At 36.1% G+C, this 12,328-nt stretch overlaps 1 protein-coding gene across 1 annotated transcript; it reads left to right on the forward strand.

Annotated features, from left to right (window-relative positions):
- The first annotated feature begins 611 nt into the window (after positions 1–611).
- On the forward strand, positions 612–11,597 carry RpL18 (ribosomal protein L18). Its single transcript, XM_067089493.1, has 5 exons — positions 612–724; positions 858–944; positions 8,569–8,775; positions 9,090–9,213; positions 11,419–11,597. The coding sequence occupies exons 1-5, from the start codon at positions 722–724 to the stop codon at positions 11,562–11,564; spliced, it is 567 nt and encodes a 188-aa protein (XP_066945594.1). The 5' UTR covers positions 612–721; the 3' UTR covers positions 11,565–11,597.
- The last annotated feature ends 731 nt before the right edge of the window (positions 11,598–12,328 follow it).

The raw sequence follows: 12,328 nt of genomic DNA on the forward strand, positions 1-12,328 counted from the left end.
TACAAATCAGCATTGCAATACCTATGGTCATCATCGCCATTAATAAATAATTTGGGCTCAATGGAATGAAAAACATAAAATTTCCAAGAAATTGATAAAATGGTAAATATAAATTCAAGAAAACCAGCTTCCTCCACGAACTTCAAAATATCCTCTCCGAGATCCAAAGAAAGACGATAATTACCATATTCATCAACGAACCGAGAAGAAACAATAATTTCTCAAGTTCGGAGATAACTGCCTGCCCCCAAGGAAGCAACATCTGGGTCGGACCCTTCCGTTAACTGGCAGTATATTTATTGCTGTCTTGACTCTTTTAGCGTTTGCAATTTGCTTCATATGATATGTACGGAAAATGGTCAACAATTCCACATATTTAATTTATAAATCCTTTGAGTTATAGGGCCATGAGGAGGAACAATACAATCGAACCATTGTGTCATTTCATTGCTGCGAAGTAAAACGTCTTTCTGGAGAAGAAGAAGAGTAATATATACATCTTTAAAAAATAGTATTCTTACCGTTATTTTATATTATGTGACTGTATGAAATACATCATTACAAAATAACTTATGGATATATATGATTAATATTTTATAATGTATATATAATAGACTAGACTGCATTTTAATTTTAAAAAATGATTGAAAAAGTGTTCGGGTAAACAGATGTACACAAGACCCACAATGCCTTTCTTCTTCCTTCAGAAACCCTACTCGCCATGGTATGATGTCTGGTGACTTTGAAAATTTTAATCTTCGTGTATATCGATCATCGTATATCGAATGTGATAATTCTGTTGACACGAGATTCTTATGCTACCGCAGTGCATCACTAATGGTTTCGATTATTTTCAGGGAAAGGATATAAATCATAAACACGACCGGAAAGTCGTCAGGCGGGCCCCTAAGTCTCAGGATATTTACCTGAGGCTTTTGGTGAAGGTTAGTGTCACGCGTTATTTTCTTGTAGTGTTTGGAGGTCATTTACAGTTGCATGTGGGTTTTATGTCACAAAATTGTGAAAACAGTTTTAATTTATTGGTGTTAACATATGGAATCTGTTATGCCTCGACGGTGCTGAGACGACCAACATTGCCGATACGCTGCATGCCGAGTCATGGTTTAAGACCACACTTAGTTTCCACTATTGTTTACTATTTAACTATACACTGATACTCCTCTTAAAACAGGTATATGAAACTCCGTGAGCATATTTTATACTGTGATTAGTTAGAACTAGGTATTAGCTTCGCGTCGGGTATTACCTTGGGAATTGACTTTTCTATAGTAATTTGGTTATTAACTTTTCTATAGTATTTTGGTTTTTACCATCAAGAATTTACTGTTATTTTATGTCACTAGAACTGGTTATAGTTTTGCTGTCGTGCATGCCCAGTGTTACGCTGTAGGGGAACTTTGGTAAAAGTCGGTTTCTTTCACCCGGGGGTTTTTGGGGGGGCGGTTTGTTGGCTCCTGGTTAAGTAGCATGACTTACTAGATTAGGTTAGGTTAGTAAGGTTCCTTTTATTTTAGATTACTTTAGCCAGTCCCTTCTTGAGCGTGTGGCTCCCGAATGTCTCTTATTCACGGAACCGTTCCATACAGTTCATGCAGAGCTAATACTTAGAAACACTGCTTAGCCAAAGGCACCCAAAAGAAGCGATACCACTTAATGAAAAAAGTAAATAGATGAAAATGTATGAAAATGCAAGGAGAAAAGTGGGTAATTCTAAGCCGGCTGTCCGCGGTGAATTAGACGGTAATTTTTCGGAAGACTCCAGCCAGCCATTTCCAAAGGTGCCAGCTAGCCATTTTTGCATGAAATACCATTTTGGATTTTTCATGCAGAAATGGCCAGGAAATGATAAGGTAGTAAAAGAACCTAAAAATACCAACCTAACGTAAACTAGGGGTGTTTACTGGTTACAATTTTGCCGTATTAGTTATGGAGGGGGCCGGGGGCTGGTACTGTCTTACCTTACAAGTCCTTATTTTTCTCTGCTATTAGGCATTTGCGAAGGTTATGTATTGAGAAGAAATTTTTTGTTTTGATGTGATTTACCCAAGAAAAATATAAATTATAAAGCGGGAGGTGGCTGGAGTCTAACGAAAAATAACCAATTAGACTATGGCAATTGACGTTTTTCTATGTTATTTTACTTGCTTTACAAGAATTTAAAGTAATATTTTGTCGGCCAGCTGTAACTGAACTGTAACTGACCTTTGAAGACTACATGACTTTAATTACCTAAAGCGGGGTAGGCCTAAGCTGGCATCTTGCGGCAAGCCCACCACCCCCCTCCATAGCTAATAAGGCAAAATTGTAACCAGTAAACACCCCTACGATACGTCAGGTTGGTATTTTTAGGGGTGTTTACTGGTTACAATTTTGCCATATTAGCTCTGGAGGGGGGGGTGGGGGCCTCATTGCAGAATGCCGGCTTAGATCTGCTCTGTCAGTAGTGTAGTCTTCAAAGGTCAATTACAGTTTAATTACAGCCGGCCAACAGAATATGACTTTAATTTCTTGTAAAGCAAGTAAAATAACATAGGAAAACGTCAATTGCCATAGAATTACCGAAAAGTGTTAGGGTGGTTATGTGTTGCATTTTCGCTTGAACCTCTGAAGTTCCAATTGCATGACATACTGTGGGAGGAGGTTCCACAGTCCAACGCCGTGAGTAATAAAGGACCTCTGGAACTGAGAAGTTCGACAGCGAGGCACATTTACTGCATATTGGTGCTCCTGTAACTTGGGCTAGCCTAGGTGTTGTTAATGAACACAAATGAAAGGTTTGCCACATGAAAAGCCAAATGAACAGCATGAAATATACAGGGGTAAATCAGAAAACTGATAACTGGCTTAATTCACGATAGGGATGAAATCTTGTCTAGGCTAGGCTTTCCAGTAACTGGGTGGTGAGCTGTAGGTTTAGAGACTTTAAACAGGAACAATGATTGGTATACTGTTGTAGGGCAGTTGGTTCAGTTTCAGCATCACATTCCAGAGACCTGCAAAATTTTTTTTTTTTTATGAAACTACTTCAGAATGAAGTAATTAGGGACCACGTAAACTTTACGCAAGCATGTGTATGTTGGCTGTTCATTTTAAGCTTACACTTACACAAAATACTAACCTAATCATATGTCCATGACCTAACCTCTAAACTTGCATTATACATCAAATTATTTACATGCCTTGCCCCAGTGTTCACCAAGCTTGACCAAAGAGTATGCATGTAGGCTATTTGTTGTAAGTTTCATTTTGGACATGTGGTCTGGCACTGGCTACATCTTGTTGAAGACTGTAGGAAGTCATATCAAGACATACTTGAGATGGCAGACGATCAAAAGCAAACCTTTGGAATGATTCTCTCTCTCTCTCTCTCTCTCTCTCTCTCTCTCTCTCTCTCTCTCTCTCTCTCATGTGGTGTAGGATGGCTAATGTGTTTGAATATCAGAGCCAGTGCAGAAAGTCACATTGTCATGCCTAGGTTACCCCATAAATAGTAGGCATTTCAGAGGAAATATGACGTAACTAGACCTACCTTTACCTAACCTAGGACACAGTGCCCTTACCTGGGGAGCCCCCATCCCGTTAAGCCGTGTCCCCTTTGCGTACAGCCCTTAAATGTCTTATTTTCATTTCAAAGTATGGGTATATGGAGGGTATGTAACCTGATTGGTGCTTTTGTTCTGTTTTCACCAATCAAGTGGAATTTTGGAATTCAGGCATTGCCCTATACAACTGGCTTCACCTTTTTATTTTTTTTTTTTAACTGAAATGAAAATTTCACATGAAGTGTTTTCCTTTGTTGAATGTAATCTGATGTTTACTTCAGTAGCAAGTTAATGGTGGTAGCAATATTGGATCCCACAAATTGAATGGTATTTAGAACCACAGTTGTGGGAAACTGGATTTTTAAGTAGCAATAAATAAAAAAAGAAATACAGTTGTGTATCTCACATCCCTATGATATGTATGTGAGTTCAGGTTGAGATTAACATTTTCAAAGTGACACTAGGGTTATGTTAGATGGAGGGTCCAGGGGCAAGACAGTCCTCCTGGGCCTGCCCTGTGCCCTAGGTTAGTTTAGTTTGCAATATTAGGTGTGGAGTTGAGAAGCAACCTGGACATCAAATTTCAACCAGTGATCTTGACGCAACAGAAACTTATTTTCTCAATAAATAAAACGATATAGTGTACTTTGCAAGGCATAACTGAGGCCCTGGCTTGTACACTTGAACTTTCAAGTCTGCAATAACTTGTGCCCAGGGCTAACCTAATAATATAACTTCATGTATGTGGTGACACCACCACATTGCATACATAGTTTTACTGTAGCCATATTGCTAATCATTAGTGCCTCCATCAAATATCAGGATGAATTTGCTACTTTATTTTTCAGATAGTATACTATACTGTAAATTCTTGATATGCTATTCAACCTACACGAAAGGCCTTTATCAGATGGTACTCTTAGGGAAAAATTTTAGTACATTTTCCTGTTGAAAAATAGTTTTATTGTAACTCAGCAGCTAAGAACTGTTTTAACATTTATTAGTTACCATTATGCAACGTGACATACACTGTTCTAAAAAGTTCTGGTGATTATCTAATATGCCATTTTGGAATTGCAGTCATCTTCCATCTTCAATATAATATTAAGAAAGTAGCTAATTTTTTCTTTTTATATTTGAACACCATTACACAGTACAGTCTCGCTTGTTGGGCATAATATTATTAATCATCACACCCTGAGCATCAGTATAGAGGTTGAGAGAGGCATTTGGCCAAGAGAAAACTAAAAGGGATGATTTAACCAAATTATTCATCTCTCTCATTAGTCAATAGATGTTACAGTACACAGATTGGCATTTGATTAGTTAGTATTGCGATTCTGAATTTATAGCATGATTATGTGCAAGAAGTAAAAATGGCAGAACCATTAACAAAGATAATGTTTATGCATGTGTACAATTTGGTGCAAAGGCTGCATTGTAGCTGTCATCCAGTTCATTAGGTGAAGTGTGTTGTTAACAATGGTCAAGTATTTTTGTGTGTCACTTAGAATAATTGGCACTTGCACTATGCAATAAACTTGGGAGTGCGCTTCACTCTTGCTGTGGCTCCTTTTTGTACTGTGCTTTTCAGTCTTTAGCTTCGGTTCATACTGTACATTTCACTACAGTTACTTTTTATAATAATATAGTACTGTGCAACTATTTGAATTTCCTGCCATTCTCCTTTTTTTGGTGATGGTGAATGATCACCTCTTCCAGCAGCTCAGTGCAGAGGTTGTCTGTGCAGTTCAGCCACCCACATCTTTCCTCATCTTGCAGCATACTATTATATTCTCCCTTGGGTAGTACAAAGAATAGTTATAAGTTACTTTGGAAATTTCCAGCGTAGTATTTCTTACTATCCTGCCATGTGACTTCTAATACTACTGGACAAAATATTGTAGATTCGTTGTTACACCAAGATTCTTTTTCTTATAGGAATCCAGATCTTAGATTAGTGTATAATCTTACTTTCTTAGGCAATGTCAGTCTTAAATTTAAAATATTATTCAGCCTCCTTATGGATAGACATGACTATGAATTTCAATTTGATCAGTGATTAGCTTTTTCTAAATATTAAAGAATAAGGCTTTTATGTCTTGTCTATACCCTTTCCAGCTTGTGGTATATCATCCTATTGTGCATACTCTTTTCTCATTGCATCCATTTTAAGTTTCATCTTGTGTCATCTCTAGATAATTTAGGCATTCTGTCATGCAAGCTTTGTACACCTGTGTTCTGTTGATTCAAATGGCACCATCTGTGTATTCTAAGTGTATCAAGTTTTCTATTGCTTCTCTAGTCTAAACCTTTTCCATCTCTAACCACTTTTTATGTAAAATCCATGGAAAAGTTTATATCCCCTGTAGCACCCCTCTATTATAAATTCGCACGCAAAGAATCCATTAACATCAAAATTCCATCTACTTTGTTCACAGCTAATTTCTATTAGCTTTGTACATTTATGGAAATACTGTCCTGTAGTGACTTGAAACCTCCTCATAATGAACAAGAGCCATCTCGGGATTTTAAAATTCCTATGTATGATCAGTACAACTCCAACTTTTTCTAAAACTAGACAGCTTGTTTACCTCTTGAACTTCTTATCATTTGTTTCGGCCTTTTTACAGCACAGTATATTGAAGTGCAGTGCCTGTATAATTAACACCTTCAGTTAAATCACTTTGCTTAATGCCTTTGGTATACCTTTAGTGATAATCATCAGGCTATGCTTCCTCATTTTATAGTCTTTCAAACAGCTACTGTAGTTGGATACAATTCCTTCATATCCGGTCCATGAATTCCATATGAACCCCATGAGAAACAAGATTATTAAATCCCTGACAATAAACAACTTTTGGTACAATTCATTAATGAGATAAGGCATGAAGGTAAAATATACGTTAATGGTTAGGAGAAGAAATAAACAAAGGCATAAATTACAAAGTACCTGTCATTTCCATCACTTGCTGGACCATGGAACATACGATGATGCCTCCATTGCAACCTTTTAACTAGTAACATCAATGATATATAAAACCCAGCAGGTGCAAGTGGCAAAAAAAATTAGCTAATTGTTCGTTTAAAAATAGTAACAATAATTGAAATTAGGATGGAAAAATTGAAAGGTACAGTACTTCATGTATGAAAGTATTTTGATCTTCATATTGCCTCATAACCATTGTAATTCTTGATTAGTAATTAACAGCTATGAGGGTGAAAAAGTGAGTACAGTATTCCTATTGTAGCTATTCCTTTAGTAGGTGTATACTTGTTTTTGGCCCAGGATTCTGAATATTGTAACCTACCCCAGATTAATTCAGGTGTGACCCTAGGGGGAGGGGGGATTGTTTTTTATTTATTTTTTGTTTATTTTTTGTTTTCTTCCTGTTGTAATCATTGTGGTCATCACCATCAACAATTCTCTCTTATAATCTGGTAGATTGCAGAATTTTTTGTTTTAAAGCAGACACATCACTTCAATTTAAAATTTGAAAAATTAAATTTATTTTTTGTGGGATTCAGATCCTTGAATATGCTTCCATTTGATTTTTATATTATCCATTAGTGATTTACTTTTTCAGTTATCTGTAAGTGTTTGTATCCCTTGATTTTGCTGCCTTGTTTTACATAGCATGTGCAGTTATACGCGGGGGATAAATGGAATGCTTGAGTATATCAAAACTCTTCTATATATTCTATACAAGATTCTTATTCAAGCATACAAAATTTTCATTGTAAAAGTCAGTAACCCTGTATTAAACTGTTGTCAGCCATACATTAAGTACAGAGGTAATGAAAGAAGTTTTAAGGAAAAAAACTTGTAGTAGTCATGAATTTAGGAAAGCATAATACAGGCACTGTTCTTGGTGAAATGAGACTTGAGGAGTAACAAAGGAATATAGGGTTCATCTGAAAGTAGTTGATGTAATTATGGAAAGTAAAAGAAATATTGCATTTGGGGGAGGCAGTACAAAACTACATTTAGAAAATGTAATTTGGACATTTTAAACTGATAAAAGAATCAAAGAATGGAAAATACAGCAGAAAGATTTGTAATAAAATGTGTAGCATAAAAGGCCTTGTTTTTTGGCAGATAGTCATCTGGTACTTGTCAGAGATAAATAAAGTCAACAGAGATTAGAATACTGTATTATAGTCCCCTTGACTCATCAGATGTGAGCAGATACCCAATACTGTAATATAGCCTATACTTGAAGACTAGTAATGTCACAGGTGATGCTTGAGGAATGGAAGGATTTATGAAATAATTGGAGGAAATTAACCACAAGCTATAAACTGGAGGAGATATGCTAGAAAATGAAGGATGAAAGAGAGACGGGAATTAATGTCAGTAAATGAAAGATTATATTAGAACTTTATTATCAGTGCAAAAGGCAGTTTAGAAAGATTGAAAGTAGATTAGCAGCGGTACTGCTTAATATAATGCATTATTCAGATTTATGTTGGTTGGAAAATTTTGTACTAGATGATTTTAATGAACCTGCTGTCATCCTGTTTACTGTTGTTACTGCCACATTATTCTTACTTAGTAGAATTAGTGTTAGGATAAATTTCATAAGTATCCTTACCAACATCTTTGTTCCATCTGTAAGGGCAAGCACTTTTATTTTACACCATGTTTGTTTGTTGACAATTTTTTTTTTGTCAATTATGCACTCATCCTAGGAAACATATTAGTAATTATGAGCTATTAGTAATGCTAAAAATTAGAATTAATATAGAACACAAAAAAAAAAAAATCAAGAGCCCTCTAATTGACGTTGAGCAGGTGGTGATAATCTCCAAAGAATATGTAGTCTGTCATAACCTTGTCTCTGTATTGTAAAGGGTTTGTTTAAGGCTTAATTTTAGTGTAGATGAAATAGGTTGTATGGCTTATTTTGGAGTTTTAGCTATATAATACATGTAGGATCATATATATATGTCAATTTTGTTTGTTTTTACTTTCAAATACAGTTTACTGTTTTTTGTTTTTCAGCTCTATCGCTTTTTGGCTCGCCGAACAGACGCAAAGTTCAACAAGATTATTTTGAAGCGTCTCTTCATGTCCAAAATTAACAGGCCCCAGTTGTCGTTGGCTCGCCTGGTAGGTCATTCTAAGAAGCCACGCCGTGAAGGGCGAATCTTCGTTGTTGTGGGAACTATCACTGATGATCTTCGACTGTTCACAGTTCCCAAGCTAACTGTAAGTTCATGATGTACTTTGCATGACTTGTTTGGCCCATGTGATATGCGGGTGAAAGGAAAACTACTTCAGTACTACATGAAATATTTTTCCTTTTCCAAAAGTAACATAAAACTACTGTATTACAAATCATAAGTGGGCAGTCATTGAACCCTTTAGTACAGTAATTTGTTACTTTGGAAATTAAAGATATTGTGATTTTTCAGAATCTGGTATAACTAATTTGGGTACAATTTACAGATGGATTTCCTGTACTTGTTAGCATCAAAATAATGTTGCAAAATATGATGATATTCCTCATGTTTATTCCAAAGGTATGTGCTTTGCGAGTGACTGCCAGGGCTCGTGCCAGAATTGAGAAGGCTGGTGGAGAAATTATCACCTTCGATGTATTGGCCCGTCGTGCTCCCTTAGGCAAGAACACTGTCCTCATCCAAGGTAATATGATAGAACTGTTATGTTGTCTTGAAACCACAATAATAAGGTTTTAAAGATTGAAATTGTTTTGGACATGTGTGGAGGAATTAGGCAGCTGTGGTAGCTGCAGCTCATGAAGACAAGTTTGGAAGATTTGAATCATTTGTGAAATCAGGAGTTACCATCTAGGTTAGTTCCTTTTTGGATGGGTTGGTATCATTCTTGGCTAGCACTGCTGGGCCCGCGTTCAAGTCTCTGACCAACCAATGAAGAACTGGAGAAATTTTCTTATGGTGATAGAAATTCATTTCTTGTTATAATGAGGTTTGGATTCTGCGATAAGCTCTAGGTCCTGTTGCTAGGTAACCAATTGGTTCTTAGCCACATAAATCTAATCCTTCAAGCCAGCCCTAGATCTGTTAATCAGCTCAGTGGTCTGGTTAAACTGAGGTATACCTAGCTTATTTAACCATCTAGGTTATGTTGTTTCCCAGCTTTTGCAGATCAGTTTTTCATTTTTATATTCTGACATTATGGAAAATATGAAATATGTAATGTGACATGTTTCTGTGTCATCCTCAAAGTGGCCAGCCCCCTGTGAGAACTAGGATTATGTCAGTGGTCTGGTTATTTTTTTTTTTCATTTCCCTACAGTAATGTGTTTTCAGACAGGAAAGTAGACTGTTGTTGCAATTAAGTTTGATAAATGAGTATTGAATTTGGATGACAGGTCTAGGGTTACCTGTCAAATTTGGCAGGTAAGCTATGTGGGCAAGGTTAAATGTAGCTTGTGTCCCTGATGGCAAATAATTGAACAGCTGGAAAAATCAGTAACAGAATTCAAGCTACTCAGGTGCATCAAAAGGTATACACCTTTTTCATTCCTTTTGCTCTACCTCCATTCACATTCTCTTTATTCCATCTGACTTTTCACCTGCTCCTAATAGTTGATTCATTGTGCAACTGTGAGGTTTTCTTCCTGTTACATCTTGCAAACCACCATGCTATCAATTTCCTGTCCTGTGCTGAATCACCTTATAGGTCCCAGTGCTTGGCCTTGCCTAAATTCTATATTACATTCTTATTCTCTGTCAAAGGGTATATAATAAAAATAAAAAGTAAGTTTTGTGGTCATACTTATAACGAATAGATACATATTTGTAGCCAAAGTGCATCAGTGTGAGTCAACATTGAATATACCAATAGCTGAGAAATGTAAGACTTTTTTTCAAGTTGAATCCTTTATCCTGTAATCAATTTTTGCCAAATATTTTGTAATCATATATAGTGTTATATATTTTGAATTTTTCTCTTGCCTTTTAACATATGTAAACATATTTTAAGGTTGAATTATCAAAACTTGATGCACTTTAATAATGAGGATAACAGTAGCCTTTATATGTTCTTGCACGTCAGTAGGAGTCTGCGATAATTATTCTTGCCTTTGCAAAAGTTCTTACATTTTTGGCCTTATGCTATTAGAACTTTGACTGTCACGATATTTGACTGGCTCTTCATTAAAAAATGAAAATTCACAAGCATTTTCCTTTCAAGCATCAGAATTTTCTTTGCTCCATTGCCACAGGCTAGGTAGAAGGTTCCGTCAAGATTTCTCCTTCAAATTTTTTTTTTTTTTTTTATCCAGTTCTTTTCTAAAATTATATGGTTAAATAACATAACGCCCATAGTAGACCAACAAGAAGTATGCCGAGAAAGGATGAGTATTAAACAGTATAATGTAATAAGCTGAATTTTCAGTATACATTTTGTTGTTGTAGCAATGGGTACCTTAGTCCATAGTTACTTGGGGTGATTGGGGGGGGACAAGTTTTTTTAAGTTCTGAAGTACTAAAAAAAAGGGGGGCCCTCAATTTTTTTTTTTTTTTTTTTTTTTTAAAACTGCAATTTGTTAGCAGAGGTTCAGCAGTACAATGTTTTAGTAGCAGTTACAGTTTACATTACAGATGGTTGGCCTTCCTGACCCCTGTAAAATGAAATTCATTGCTGAAAAGACAAATTCATATTCTACTACTGTAAGGTCAAAGCAAACTAAAGCAAAATTAAAATTTGCAGTGGTTGTTGTTCTGATAAGTGATAAAAATGGCTCTCCTATTAGAAGTATAGTCGTTCAAAGGGGATGGTGTTACAACTATTACATTCCAACAGCAGTTTGCAATGATATGCTTGTGAAAACAAAATCATACAGGTATTAATTTTTTCTTGCAGGTCGCCGTAAGGCTAGAGAAGCTGTCAAGCACTTCGGTCGTGCTCCAGGTTTGCCTCACAGTCACGCTAAGCCATACGTCCGCAGCAAGGGCAGGAAGTTCGAGAGAGCCCGTGGTAGAAGGTCAAGCTGTGGGTACAAAAAGTAATTTTGTTAAGAAGCTTAATAAAAGTCGAAGTAATCCTCTCTTTTGGTAACCTTTTTGTTTTTACAATTAGTAGTCAAAAATTGAAAAATGATTTTGTTCAGTGGGTTAGATATATGTCTGTAAAGCCATTTTGTTAATAATAAAGCACAACAGTACGACAATTGCACCACACCTGGTATTTTTATATAAAGGCATTAGCACTGGGTTTTAAGCCACCCCAGAGATTGCCCCGACCTCTTTATTCAGAGTCTGGCCTTGTTGCTAGTATCGGCATACCCAAGAAGTTCGAATTTAGCAAACCCTTCATCCTGGTTTTTATACATCAGACAAACTTATAGTTTAGGTTAAGAGTTCAGAAGCACAGAATCTATCTGGCACAGTGGAATACCGGTAACTTGATGGTGGCGTAGGTCCGAAGCATCAGATCACGTTTACTATTTTACCAAAGGGCTCACCATATAAGTTCCCAAACTAATGGGCCGTGGTGGGTGATCATTGTTTGTGAAAGCACTTCGCTCCATTCAGACGGAAACATTTCCAAGGTACTCTGGTAGCGTAAGTCTTAAAATACTTTAGTTTTGTATGAACACAATTTTTAAAAAATTTAAATTAAAAATATAAAAAATTTAAGTTCTTGGGTAATCTTATAGAAGGCAGACTTACATATATGGAAATAATGATATATTGATGAACTACGGTAGTATTACGCGAAAGATATACTTTGAACATAATTAATAAGAGTGTTACGTTAAAGTTTCAAACAC

Source organism: Macrobrachium rosenbergii, chromosome 46 (assembly GCF_040412425.1).
Source record: "Macrobrachium rosenbergii isolate ZJJX-2024 chromosome 46, ASM4041242v1, whole genome shotgun sequence".
Taxonomy (NCBI): Eukaryota; Metazoa; Arthropoda; class Malacostraca; order Decapoda; family Palaemonidae; genus Macrobrachium; species Macrobrachium rosenbergii.

Coding starts and splice junctions, on each gene's coding strand:
- RpL18 (XM_067089493.1), top strand. Junction 945..8,568: donor ACCTGAGGCTTTTGGTGAAG/GTTAGTGTCACG, acceptor TTTGTTTTTCAG/CTCTATCGCTTTTTGGCTCG. Junction 8,776..9,089: donor TCACAGTTCCCAAGCTAACT/GTAAGTTCATGA, acceptor TTTATTCCAAAG/GTATGTGCTTTGCGAGTGAC.